Genomic DNA, 14,963 nt, shown 5'->3' with positions numbered 1-14,963 from the left:
TACCAGCATACATCACAGTAGTGTCAGAACTATTGACTTATACCTCTGTGCTCATTCATTTTTCCATTGCACTCCACACCACTTGATATATGTTTATTTTCTATCTTCCTCTTCCATGATAAAAAGAGACTATTTTAGCTGCTAGCTCCTCAGCAACTAAAACTGCCTTGAACAAAGTAGGTGTTCAACAAGTATTAGCTGGATGAATAAATGAATTAAAAATGTTTATTATGGTTTATTACCATAATTACTAGGTCTCAGTCAGACCTTTCCTAGCCAGCACTAATTATTTGGCTCTGACATTTTGAATCTACTTCAATCAAATTATAATCGTAGAATGTAATTTAGATTTTCACCAATTCAACTGACTTTTCTCCCTAACTGCTACAATTATAACCATCAACTGAGGGAATTCCCTGGCAGTCCAGTGGTTAGGACTCTGTGCTTTCAGTGCTGAGGGTAAGGGTTCAATCCTTGGTAGAGGAACTACGATCCTGCAAGCTCCACAGCATGGCCAAAATAAATTAACTAATTAAAAAATAAAATAAACTCCAACTGAAACAGTGAACTATCACAATTACTTGCAGCTTCTATTTTCCCTCTAAGGTCTGACTCAAACCAACTCTCCCATCCCCTACCAAACTAAAACTCGATGACATCATCAACCTTTATTTAAATTTCCTAGATACTACTTTTAATTCTGAGTGTTCTAGCTATTTATTGATAAATATTTTCACATTTGTTAAGAACATGAAAATATAATCACTATCACAAGTTCAAATCTCAGAGTTAAATGAAGAATTAAAGAAAAATTAAGCTGCTAATTTTAAATTAATCTTCCAAAAGAACCATCAGGGCATATAGAATAATTTTTGGATAAAGTACATCCTTAGTGTGAAAGCCTGAGGTTTAAGAACAAACACTAATAGGAAACATATGGAAAAGATCAGTAACGGGATGAAATCTTGGCCCAAATATGATTTGCCACGTTTTACAGACCAGTGTCTCAAATAACAGATAAGATTTTTATAATACTGCCAAAACATCTCCTGAAACACCATACACTTTTTAAAAGTCTGAAGTATAACCAAATAAATCTTGCGAGTTATTTGTAAAAACTTAATGGAAAATACTATTTTGAGGAAACAAAAACAAATTTCAATAATTACTTTATCTTATTAGTTTGTACAAGCTTAAAAGAATCTCCCAAAAGAATGAACTCAAAATTCACTGCCAAGAGATACAAGTTAACTCTCTGTTTAAAATATGAAAACATTAGTATAAAAATATAGCATTTAAGTAGTTAATTGTTACTCTTCAGGAGAGACTATTCAGTGAAATTTGTAAATTTCCTAACATCTGCAAAATAAAGGCAAAAATGGTTGGTCAACAGAAGTTCCTAACTCCATCTTATTTAATATAAAATTAATTTTTGTACTAGTAAAAATAGACAAATTAGAGATATACCTTCTGAGTAAATTCCATAACAAAGAGAATAATTCTATTTCAAATATTTTATTAGAAGGTATGCTAGTGGATCTATTTGGGAGGAAAGTGAGAAAGCTGATAGAAAAGGTATAATTCTTTTTATGGAAAAGCAATATATCTAATCTGTGTCACAAATGACAATCTATTTCATTTTTAAAATAAACTAGAAGTGAAATGCTGTATATTTCTAATCCTGATTCCCTGTCTTAATAACGGAAAGCACTGGTGAGAACACAAGGTATCAGATAACCGAAGTCTCAAGACGACTCTGAGTTCCACCTTAAAATGCCAAGACACTGAACTCCATGTTACTGTGAACCTTAATTTGAAGAATTCTTTGGCATGAAAATGAAAATAAAAACAGTAATCAGTACATGCTGTTTCATTTAGTTCTGTTTGCCTTTCATATTAGAGGAAATTCTTGCCATTCCTCAAACCAAAATTAAGGGGGAAAGAAAGAAGTAAGCCACATAAATCTGACCAAGAACACAAGCATTTAAATTAAGAGTCCACAAGTTTCAGATAATGAAAAGAAATACATAATTTTAATTCAACCCAAGTATTTTCCAAGCAGATTATATTTGCTTAAATTGCTATACCAATTCAAGGGACAGCCCTGCCTGAACACAACAGTTACTGTGGATTTTTAAGAGACTCAGTTTAAGAATTCAGGAATTTCTGATTCATTCACAGGATTTGCAAATTCATCAGCCCCTGAAAACTAAAGCAAATTCAACAGGTATGATGATAAAATAATTTTCAATTTTTAAAAAAATATTCCTGCTGTTAAAAATAAAGTATATTTGATTTAACATTAAAATAGATTGTAGCCACCATAAATGCATAATTTTGGTAAGCAATATCTGGTAAAAGTTACATTAAATTTGGATTAGCCAAAATATTCAGGGAAAGAAGTAATGCAGGAAATTTAATTTTCTAACTTAAGGTTTACCCAATAAATAATCTTTGTTTAGAGTTTTATTTTTTACTTTGAATGAAAGATTTTCAGGTTAATACAGTAATTTCTGTTTCTCTTTCTTTTTCTTTCTCAACTTTGACCAAAAAAGTTGCTGACAAAAAATCAGCAAACACCTTTGAGTCATACATCTGAGCAATGCTAGAGATTCTGGTTGTAAAGAAATGGGTATTTGTATAAATTTCACTGGACATTTTCTCAAAATTTCTCTATTAACCAAATATTACAATGTGTTTGCCTCTTCCTCAAAGATAAAATGTAAGTACTGTAGCTCTAAAGGATCTAGTTTCTTGGGTTTCAGTTAACTAAGATTCAAATGTATTATGGCTAAAAATAATCTTGAGACTTTCATATTTTTAATAGCAAAAGAGTCTTACTTCTTTAGGCCTTGGGTGTGATACTGATGTATACAACTTTAATTTTACAGACTTAAATTTAAAACTGGTTTGGAAAAAATTCTGAATTATATACTAATAGTTGGGTCTCTTATTACACTTTAGCTTCTATGGCATACCAATGAGACAAATATTTAAAATAATTAAATGCTATGAAGCTTTCAAATTACTTTAAACTTTTCAGAACAAAATTTCATGTCAATTTGATTAGTAATTTAAATTAAAACTTTCTTGATGAAAGTAAGAGTGCTTTTTTCCAGGTAGGAGAAATGTTATGATATAGAAACTTTTTTAGCTATAATATGAAAAATACACATTAACAAATAATTTTAAAAGCCTGGTAACATGTTTCACTTTGCTTTAAACTTTCTGTTTCACATTTGTTATTTTTCTACTAAACAAGGTAATAGAGAAGTGAATATAGTATATTGTGACAGAAATATTTTCTTTTCTATTAGAAAAGAAAACAGCCATGCTCTCTGTGACTATGTTCTTTTAGAGAAATCACTGTGGTGAAATAAATTCCTAGAAACAATCAACATTAGTAGTAATAAACATCACCAATGAGATGTAATCTATAATTAATCATTCATCCAGCAAATTTCTGAGCACTTCCACAATGTTCATTGTACTACAGCCTATCAAAAATTAGAAGTTGGGATATGAGATGATTGACAGTGAGTTATAATGTTTCACTATGACTTATCCTATAGGAAACATGACATAAATTGCTGAACATCAAAGGTAGAAGTAATAACAATATGCTTAACAAATGACTGGTAAACAATTAGCTGAATGAAAAATTTGGATGAAAAGAAACAAGATCACTGTAACAAGTAAAATGATCAGGGGTGAAGTTGAGGAGTAAGAGGAATAGAAAATAATGGCTATATCCATGAAGACGGAGTGGATTTCTGAACAGAAAACTGCAGTAAGTCAAAAGGGAGTGGGACAAAGTTGAGCTATAGAGCCAAGGTCTTCCATGAATGAGGGCTCAATGGATGAGCTCAGATTCAGAAGACAAACTATCTTCAGGGAAAGACCTTTCTTCTTAGTTGGCCAAAAAGATCAAAAGCAGATAATACTAAGAATCTCATTTTCAGAAAGGCTCCTATCTTCAGGTCTGGATTCCAAGTCAAAGGTAAAGGCTGAACTAAAAAGTATCATCCAGGTCTCTTTTTACCCCCAAATTTCTCGTAACTATTGAATAGTCACAACTTTAATTCTCAAATATAAGGTTACTAATTGATAATTACTGATATTCTTAACACAAGGGTAAAATTCAGAGCTCTGATGAGTAGTGCTGTTTTTGAAGTTTGACTGTATAACAGTCAACCTCTGAGACCCTATACACGGCCTGATCCTGGATAGTTGTTATGTTTCTGCCTCTGCTTCTACTTTCATCTCAACTTCATGGAGCAGTACTTTATGTTCTATTATCCATTCCTGCTAATCTCCCTAAATCTTGGCCAAATGATGTCTACAAAGATTTCCCTGTCTCATTCTTGCAGGGTTAAGCCACTGGCTCCCACAGCACTGATATCTCTGCTGCAAGCCATTATTTCCCTTTGTCTGAGAATCGGTTCACTGTGTTGCGACTCTCTTGTCCACTAAATTGAATGCTCTTTATAGAAGGAGCCATGTCTTCATGGTTTTTTCAGTCTGTGTTCCCCACCGATCACAGTGCCTCACCCCTAAAATTCAAGACAATCACTGAATAACCAAATCAAACTAAATAAATCACCAGTAATATTTGTAAGCTGCTTTGTTAATAATGTCAACACAATTACCTAGTACATGGTCACTAATTCTAGCAGGTGAAAAAGCACTCTTAATCATACCCACTGGGAGCTCCCCAGTGTGGATCAGCCAGCACTGAACACTGTCCTTTGGGATGAGACCATACTCTTTCACTTCCCCTCCCAGGACTCTTACTTGATGCATGAACACTGCAGTGTGAAGATCATGGCTCAACTATATTAATGAACTAGGTGTTCATTCCCAATGTGCAAATTCCTGAGATCACAATTTAGGCCTCAAGGTTTTGGGCCAGATTAGCTGTACAATCTTATTTTGCTATTTCAACAGTTAACCGCAACTTCTCAAACATCTCATCCTTTGTTGCTTTACATGTTTTTTGCTCATTTCTTTTATCTGCAAATTTTCTTCTCTACTTCCCTCTGGAGGAACCCTCATATTCCTTCAAAGTCTAATTTAAATGCCATGTCCTACATGGCAGGAATCTAACTGATTATCAAAAGGAAACTACAAATTTCAAAGTCAAAATTGTTTAAAAAGATCAAATTATTACTGTTTTGGCATTTTCTGTAGGAAGGGACAGGATTAAATACAAGACAATATATTAGAGTAAATGATTATCTATTATAGTTTCTGAGTGAAACAGGAAGCAGGGTCATCATCCAAAACCAATGGTGAGGTTTTAGAGGCTTGTGTAGGAGTAAGGGAAAAGGAATGCACTAATGAGAGGTCACACAGGCAGCACTTGAATGGTCATGACTTTAAAGTGAGCCAGTTGGCACTGTCCTATTTTCTCTCATGCTGTCAGCTGCATGAGTCAGGCTATGGGAGGATGGAGAACTGGAGTAACCAGGATTGGACTATGAAGAGTCAAGGGGCCAGCAAATTGAGGGCATGTGCAGTGATGGTCATGATGCACTATGGGATCTAGGTTGGTAGGACCTGAGTATACTGAGAGGTATGAATGAGGAGCAGTGAAAAACAGTTGGATCAAATAATTTTTAGGTCCCACTGAAAGTGAAAATTGTTGCAGTTGGAGTTACTACATGAAGTAAGTTATAAAGACAGGAGATAGCAGTCAGTATGCAAAAGACTTGCAGTACCCTTGACAAGGCCCTTCATGTGGCTGCATAAGGGCATGCTCAGTCACTTCAATTGTGTCTGACTCTTTGTGACTATGGACTGTAGCCCGCCAGGCTCCTCTGTCCACAAGATTCTCCACGCAAGAATACTGGAGTGGGTTGGTATGCCCTTCTTCAGTGGATCTCCCCAGCCCAGGGATCAAGCCTGCGTGTCTTACATCTCCTGCATTGGCAGGCGGGTTCTTCATTACTAGCAGCACCTGGAAGACTAGAGGAATATTTACATTCTGTACTATTCAGATTCTGACAAGAAAAGAAAACAGACTAAGAAACTAAGTTGTTAGGATCTAGGGCAGCCTTTCTCAAGGAGGGTTCTGTCAGAGAAAATGATTTAAGTAACTATTTTTTCATTTATCCAATGATGAAAAATAATACCATTCTAGATGAACAGGAGATAAGCTGTTTCATTACATACAATGATGTAGGATATTAATTCTCTCTATTAGAATATTAATCTTCTCATGAAATCCTGGATGAGAAGGGTAGAGAAAAATGGCCTTAGAATAAAAGGTATGATTTTTTTTAAACTTTTCCTAAATAACATACTTATTCCATCTGGTTCACTTTCTAATTTGCAAAGTACTTTAACATGCATACCTCATATGCATTTATGACGATAACAACTACCAAGTGAGATAAGCAGGCAAGTGATTATAGTTCTTATTTTACTGATGAGGCAAGAGGCAGATGTAAGTGACTCGACTGTCATAAGTGATGGGACTGAAATGAAGGTTTTCAGACTCCTCATCCAGTTCACATTCCCCATCATTCACTACAACTTCAAGTTTCAGCACGGCTGTTGTCATTTGTCTCTCTTTCGCAAGCTGAGCACTCCCTCCTTTACAATCCTACCCCACACATACCCTCCTATTCACTGTATTGCACGTCCGATTCTCCACTAGACCTAAACTCCTAGGAACTAAGGAGAGTGTGTTTTTAATACCTGTGTATCTAGAAATTAACTAAAAAAAAAAAAAAATTAGTGGAAAGAAAAAAGCTAGGAGGGTAATTAGGAAAAATGTATAGAAAAAACAATTAGAAACTAAAACTTTATAGAATGTAAATATTGTGTATATCTAGGATTTGATGCAGTTATTCAAGTAGAGTCAGAGACAAAATAATTGGATTCTGGAAACTACTTCACAGGGAAAATTTGAAGTGACAGTCAGACTTGGACAGAAAACACTAAGAGGAAACATGATACTTATTTTTAATATCTCAAGCTTTCACATAAAATGGAGTGTTCTATGTTTTTCCAAAGAACCGAAAAGAACATCAGCAAACAGGAGTTACAGTGGGCAAATTTTGGTCAGTATTAATAATCTCCTAAGTAACTAAAACATAGGGTCTCTCTTCTCACAGGTAGTGAACATCACTGAAGGGGCCAAATAGTGAGAACATCTAATATCCATATGGAAAAAGCACTCAGCTTTGGGGTAGAAAGATGTCATGCTATCATTGTGAATTCACAGTCTAGTAAGCCAGACAAATCGAGATTCTCTAAAAAGATGATTACTTAGTCTGGTTTAATGCAGCATGAGGCTTTTTAAAAAATATTACCTTAAACATTAATTTTGTTCTGAGCAGCAGCCATTAATTCTGGACATTCTTTTACATATTTCAAATCAGACCTAAATACTGTGCATTTTAGATAATTGTCAATTTATATAAGAGTTATTACATGTTTCACTCACTTTTTCCACTATATATTCCTTTTGCCTTGTAATAGGACAAAAAAGAAACATGGGCTTTTCAAGTTTAGTATGTGTCCTTTTCTTCTTTCTTGGAGTCAAAGTATATTGTCAATATGAAAGTTATCAATGGGATGAAGATTATGACCAAGAACCAGATGATGTCTACCAAACAGAATTCCAATTTCAACAAAATATAAACTATGAAGCTCCGTTTCATCAGCATACTTTAGGTTGTGCCAGTGAATGCTTCTGTCCACCTAACTTTCCATCATCAATGTACTGTGATAATCGCAAATTGAAGACTATTCCAAATATTCCAGCACACATTCAGCAAGTCTATCTTCAGTTCAATGAAATTGAGGCTGTGACTGCAGATTCATTTACCAATGCCACTCATCTTAAAGAAATCAACCTCAGCCACAACAAAATTAAATCTCAAAAGATTGATCATGGTGTGTTTGCTAAATTGCCAAATCTACTACAGCTTCACCTACAGCATAACAATTTAGAAGACTTTCCGTTTCCTCTTCCTAAGTCTTTGGAAAGGATTTTTCTAGGTTACAATGAAATCTCCAGACTGCAGACAAATGCTGTGAATGGGCTTGTAAACTTGACCATGCTTGATCTCTGTTTTAATAAAATTGATGATTCTGTGTTACAAGAAAAGGTACTTGCCAAAATGGAAAAATTAATGCAGCTCAACCTATGTAATAATAGATTAGAATCAATGCCTCCTGGTTTGCCTTCTTCACTTATGTATCTGTCTTTAGAAAATAATTCAATATCTTCTATACCAGAAAATTACTTCAACAAACTTCCGAAACTTCACGCTCTAAGAATATCACACAACAAACTACAAGACATCCCATATAATATTTTTAATCTTTCCAACCTTATAGAGCTCAATGTTGGACACAACAAACTGAAGCAAGCATTCTATATTCCAAGGAATTTAGAACACCTATACCTAGAAAATAATGAAATTGAAAGTATGTAAAATTTCATTTTGTGTATGTCTGTGTTTTACTATTTATTTATAATTTTTATTTTATATTGGAGCATAGTTGAATAACAATGTTGTGTTAGGGTCAGGTGTATAGCAAAGGAATTCAGTTATACATATACAAATATCTATTTTTTTCAATTCTTTTCTCCTTTAGGTTACTACCAAATATTGAGCAATGTTCCCTGTTCTAGACAGTAGGTCCTTGTTGGTTACCTATTTTATTTATCTATTTATTTATGGCTGTACTGGGTCTTTGCTGCTGCAAATGGGAGCTACTCTGGAGTTGCAGCACACAGGCTTTAGAGTGTGGGTTCAGTAGTTGTGGTGCAGGGGCGTAGTTGACCCACTACACGTGGAATCTTCCCAGACCAGGGATCGAACCTGTGTTCCCAGCACTGGCAGGCAGATTCTTAACCACTGGACCACCAGGGAAGTCCATTATTGTCTTTTAAAGATAGAAGAAATCTTATTTTGTTCTTTTAAAGAACAGATCTTTAAAAACCCATGCTTTACATGGTGCTACAAATTACAAATGGTTGCTTTGAAGCTGGCTAGGGAAATGGCAGAAAATAGGCCCCAGAGAAATTTGTACTTCAAGGTTTATAGTCTTTTCTATTAAATGTTATCACTTTGAACTCTGAGAATATGTACTACAAAGTATATGAAAAAAATATGAAATACTATAGAGTACACAAAGAAATATGAGATCTTGAATAGTAGAACTATACGTGATTTTCACTTTTTTTCTCTTGAGATTGTTTCTGCTAAGAATTTATTACTTAAATAATTTATTTAATAATTAAATAGTTACTTAATAGCCAATGAAGCCATCATTTATTTTGATAATATAAAATTCATTTATAGTTTCATTTTATTCATTTTATTATTTGAGTACTATAAAATAATTAAACGTAACAAATATTTTAATAAAATCCATTACAGTATTATGGATATAATACAGAAGGATTAATTTTTAATTTGTATTTTTCAGATGTCAATGTCACAGTGATGTGTCCATCAGTTGATCCACTACATTACCACCATTTAACACACATTCGCATAGATCAAAATAAGCTGAAAGCGCCAATAAGCTCATACATTTTCCTCTGCTTCCCTCATATACACACTATTTATTATGGTGAACAACAAAGCACTAACGGTCAAACGATACAACTGAAGACCCAAGTTTTCAGGAGATTTCAAGATGATGGTGATAGTGAAGATCATGATGATCATCATGAAGGCCCAGAAGAAGAAGGAACAGAAGAAAACATTGATGCTCACTATTATGGAAGTCAAGAATGGCAAGAAACTATATAGGTATACATTTATAACTTCATAAGATCTTATTATTCAATATAAATTTAGCTAAATATGCATAGTTCATAGTAATATAGATAGAATTGAGTACTTAGTATACTAAGATCAGATTGAATTTAGGTTGTTGATAACATCTTCATCATTATATAGGATTATAATTTACTCAAAATGATACAAATCTTGTAGAAATATAAATTAGAATGACAAGTAGGATCAAAAAACTACACTTTGAACATAAAATTATCATGTTGAGAAAAAAAACAAGTATGCTTATCTGTATTAACAGTAATTTTTCTAAAAATGATGAAAGAAGTAGCATTAGAAGCTAACAACTGTAAACCACGCACTTGAAATCACTATGAGTATACTGTTTAAATGCCAAGAGGTCATATTAATGTAACAGGCAGCAACTCATTTAAGGAATAGACTATTTTCTTTGGTCTAATCTCCAGAAAAGCTTTCATACTTTTATTTGGCTATCATCACCATGACAGCCACCCACCCTGGTCCTACCACTTAGAGCACAGAATGAGTTTTGATTTTCAAAAGAGGTTATCCTAACTAAGGATCCAAGGCACAAATTTATGAAATCAACCAGTCTTACTTTTTTGTTGTTTTGTTTTAAATTTATTTATTTTTTTTAATTGAAGGATAATTGCTTTACAGAATTTTGCAGTTTTCTGTCAAACCTCAACATGAATCAGCCATAGGTATACATATATCCTCTCTCTCCTGAACCCCCTTCCCATCTCCCCCGCCACCCTAACCCCTCCAGGCTGACACAGAGCCCCTGTTTGAGTTTCCTGAATCACACAGCAAATTCCCGTCGGCCATCTATTTTACACATGGTAGTGTAAGTTTCCATGTTACTCTTTCCATACATCTCACTCTCTCCTCCCCTCTCCCCATGTCCATAAATCTATTCTCTATGTCTGTTTCTCCATTGCTGACCTGTGAATAAATTCTTCAGTACCATTTTTCTAGATTCCATATATATGCATTAGAATACAATATTTATCTTTCTCTTTCTGACTTACTTCACTCTGTATAATAGATTCTAGTTTCATTTGCCTGATTAGAACTGACTCAAAGGTGTTCCTTTTTATGGCTGAGTAACATTCCATTGTGTATATGTACCATAACTTCTTTATCCATTCATCTGTCAATGGATATCTAGATTGCTTCTATGTTCTAGCTATTGTAAACAGTGCTGCAGTGAAAAATGGGATACATGTGCCTTTGAAATCAACTCGTCTTACTTTTCTCTCAGAGCACCAAAGCAACAAAAACTTAAACCTTGTATTTGGATGACTGCATGTGTGCATGCTAAGATGCTTCAGCCATGTCTGATTCTTTGCAACCTTATGGATTGTAGCCGGCCAGGCTCCTCTGTCCACGGAGATTCTCCAGGCGAGAATACTGGAGTGGGTTGCCATGCTCTCTTCTATGGGATCTTCCTGACCTAGGGATAGAACCTGCATCTCTTATGTCTCTCACATTGGCAAATGGGTTCTTTACCACTGGCACCACCTGGGATGCCCATTTGGATGCCAGAAAAACAGCAAAATTTGTATTTTAGCAAATTTCAGCTATTATACAACACAATCTTTTCTATGTTCCATTTTAATTGGGATAAACATTTTTTAAATAAATTCACTAGAGAAAGGTTTTAGTTACATAAAAATTTGCTAATAAATAATTGCTCTATTCATAAGATTAAGTTAATGTTAGCACAAGAAAGTATATCAGCATTATTAACACTCCTATTTTCCTAGCACAATATATTAGAAACATATATGTATATCAGCCAATGTTTATGTACATAGTGCTAAAGTTGAACAGAGTTCCTTTGAAATTTGAATAACAGGTTTTGATATCTTCTTTAAAACCTTAATAATCACATATCATTTTGAAGCATTTTAATATGCCTATAATGAAGTATAACTTCTATGATGAACTTTCTTGATTTACCAGGTTAGTATTTTATAGAATTCCTCAGGTAAGGAATAAACACAAATCTGGGACTGCCTATATAGGAAACTCCTAAAAAAAATTTTTTTTAAACAGTATTCAAAAAGACCAGACAATTAGAACAATATTTTAGAAGCAGTTTTCTAGCGATGAGTCTAACTTTCTGGAGATGACAGTTTAAAATGAAGCCTCTCATGCTCATTTATATCTTTGAGCAGGTTATTAACATTTAGCAGAAACAGACTACCCGTGTGTCCTAGGGGCTAGCTCAACAATCCAGAATGAATATGAACAATACTCCATTCATTCACTTAATAAACATTCATCAAGGCATGTAGGGCTTAGCAATGAGAGGTCAAACAGAATAGATATGTGCATCTGTGACACTGTAAGACAACAGCTGTGATGGTAAAGAGTAAATGTTAGTGATGTGGGTAAAGCACATTCTCAAAAGAGGTAAAAAACTTTAAGGACCATCTCCTCCTTTACTGACATTTTAAAAAACAGGGTTACAAATGTAAACATTTATTATGATCTAACATATGGAAAACACTGTGGATGTTTTATGAGATGAGAAAGAGAAGACTATTTAAAATGTAATGAGTGCTGTCAGGAAAATACAAATTATAAAAAACTACAACCAGATAGTTTACATTTACTGGATGGCTGAAATCAAAAAGGCAGACAAACAATAAGCATTAGTGAGGAGACGCAGAAAGTGGAATCCACTCGTGACGAAGTCAAACTGTACAGCTGCTTTGGAAAGCAGTCTGGCAGTCCTTCATTTAGTCACCTATGAACCAACAATTCCATTCCTAGATATAAATCTAAGAAAACTGAACACATGTGGTCACACAAAAATATGTACACAAATGTTCATAGCAGCATTATCCATTTATAGCCAAAAAGTAGAAACCACCCAAATGTCCTTCAGCTGATGAAAGGATAAACAAAATGTGGTATATCCACACAATGGAATATTATTCAGTCAAAAGAAGGAAGGATGTTGATACATGTTATAATATAGATGAACCATGAAAACATTATGCTAGTTAGTGAAAAGTCAGTCACAGAAGAACACGTATTGTATGATTCCATTTATATGAAATGTCTAAAACAGGCAAAACTATAGACACAGAAAGATTATTGGCTGCCTGGGGTTGGGGAGCAGGAGAAACAGGGGAACTAGGCAGTGAGGAGGAGAAGGGGACGACAGAGGATGAGATGGCTGGATGGCATCACCGGCTCGATGGACATGAGTTTGGGTGAACTCTGGGAGTTGGTGATGGATAGGGAGGCCTGGCATGCTGCAATTTATGGGGTCACAAAGAGTCGGACACTACTGAGCGACTGAACTGAACTGAACTGAGGCAGTGACTGATAATGGATAGAGAATTTCTTTTTGGGTGATGAAAATATTCTAAAATTGACTGTAGTGATAACTGTACAAGTTTGAAAACACTAAAAGTTACTGAATTGCACCCTTTAAAAAAGTGAGTTGTATGAGATGTGAATTATTTTAATAAAGCTGTTATTTAAAAATGTAACAAAGAAAATAAGATGTAATAATTCATTCTAACAAAAGGAAGAAAGAAAGAAAGAAAATGTGGCAGTAACTGAAAAATGATATGAACACAGATATATTAACTTTGCTTCTGGCCAGGATGTGGTGAAGCAACTGAAGGCTTCAAGGAAGAGGTGGCACTTTGATGTGTGAATAGTAACTGACTGGCAGGAGTGAAGAAAATAAGGTCCCAAGGTGAGATTAACATAAAGATGAGGTAATTAGTTATTTCGCTTCTTGTACAGTTAAAACATCCCAAATTTTGAGAATTCTGGAGCATTTATTTTTATCTCCTCCTAAAGTGACAAAAGAAAATACATTTAAGAACAGGCTTAGCAAAGAAAAAAACTGATGGAAACATGGAATTTGAAATCAGATATACCTTGGTAGAAGCCTGACTTCACTCTTGTAACTAAGCAAGATGACTCTGAGTGAGTTACTTCTTGAAGTCTCTCTTTCTGCATTTCTGTAAGGAAGGTGGTTCTCACAGGGCTGTTATTGAAGTTGCTCATTCATGCCCGACTCTTTGTGACCCCATGGATAGTAGCTTGCACCAAGCTCCTCCGTCCATGGGATTTTCAAGGCAAGAGTACTGGAGTGGGTTGCCATTTCCTTCTCCAGGGAATCTTCCCAACCCAGGGATTGAACCCAGGTCTCTCACATTGTAGACAGATGCTTTACCGTCTGAGCCACCAGGGAAGTCCAATACATACCACAGCATTTAACAAAGCACATGCCAGTTACAAGGGTTTCCTGTGGCTCAGCAGTAAAGAATGCCTGCAATGCAGGAGACGAAGGAGATGTGGCTTCGATCCCTGGTAGGGAAGATCTCCTGGAGGAGGAAATGGCAACCTACTCCAGTATTCTTGTCGAGACAATCCTATGGACAGAGGAGGATGGCAGGCTACAGCCTAGCGGGTCACAAAGAGCGACTAAGCACACACACACATGCATGCCAGTTACAGGTATCCTACAAGCAGTAACTATTATTGCAGCATGTCCGGCCCAACCTCCTGCTGGATCTATGTGCCCCGAGCCGTCAGCTGTGCTTCACACGCCTCAGTGGACCCTCTAGAAAGGAGTTTGCATCTTTCAGGTTCCTTCCAAGGTTCTATTGTACAAAAGATTAGTAAACAACAGAGAATTTACTAAAGGTTTCATTAGGGAGAGAGAAGAGAGATCTAAAATCATATACCCACAACAAACATATTCCAAGTCATTATTTGATGGTTTAGCTTTCCAAAGCACCTCTAGATAGCCTAGAAGGATGAGGAGCAGTTTCCCAGACCCTTCACGAGGCATTTGGCTACCTGGCTCCTCTGGCCAGAGTAAGGTGAAACTCTTCTTGTCTGTTAGGTAGAAGAGGTCAAAGAGGCCAACTCTGCTCTCCCTTTAAAGGCAAGTACATATAAACACGTCACAAAATGTCCTCCAGCTGCAGGACCCAGAGGGAGGTAGATGAACAACCATCTTACATTAATCAAAAACACCCAGAGGAACTCATACCCCAAGTAGTTCTCAGTAAAAAGAAAACAAAACAAATAACCACCAATGCTTTCTGCAGAACAGAAGAATAAAGTTCTACCTCCTACCAGAGTTACAGACAAAACTAGGTGATATATCAGGAAAGAAAAAGATGAAAATTCATC

At 35.3% G+C, this 14,963-nt stretch overlaps 2 protein-coding genes across 7 annotated transcripts in view; one reads left to right on the top strand and one right to left on the bottom strand.

Annotated features, from left to right (window-relative positions):
• Positions 1-14,963, bottom strand: part of CENPP (centromere protein P) — a 237,025-nt gene that overhangs the window by 131,786 nt on the left and 90,276 nt on the right. The window lies entirely within an intron of this gene.
• Positions 2,011-13,306, top strand: OMD (osteomodulin). Its single transcript, XM_086315604.1, has 3 exons — positions 2,011-2,227; positions 7,489-8,442; positions 9,451-13,306. The coding sequence occupies exons 2-3, from the start codon at positions 7,503-7,505 to the stop codon at positions 9,777-9,779; spliced, it is 1,269 nt and encodes a 422-aa protein (XP_086171730.1). The 5' UTR covers positions 2,011-2,227; positions 7,489-7,502; the 3' UTR covers positions 9,780-13,306.

The sequence above is a fragment of the Bos grunniens genome, chromosome 8 (assembly GCF_055505025.1).
Source record: "Bos grunniens cultivar Pamir isolate PY7600 chromosome 8, Bosgru_T2T1.0, whole genome shotgun sequence".
NCBI lineage: Eukaryota > Metazoa > Chordata > Mammalia > Artiodactyla > Bovidae > Bos > Bos grunniens.
Note: the sequence above shows the minus strand (reverse complement) of the source record. Positions and strands in the feature narration are given on the sequence as shown.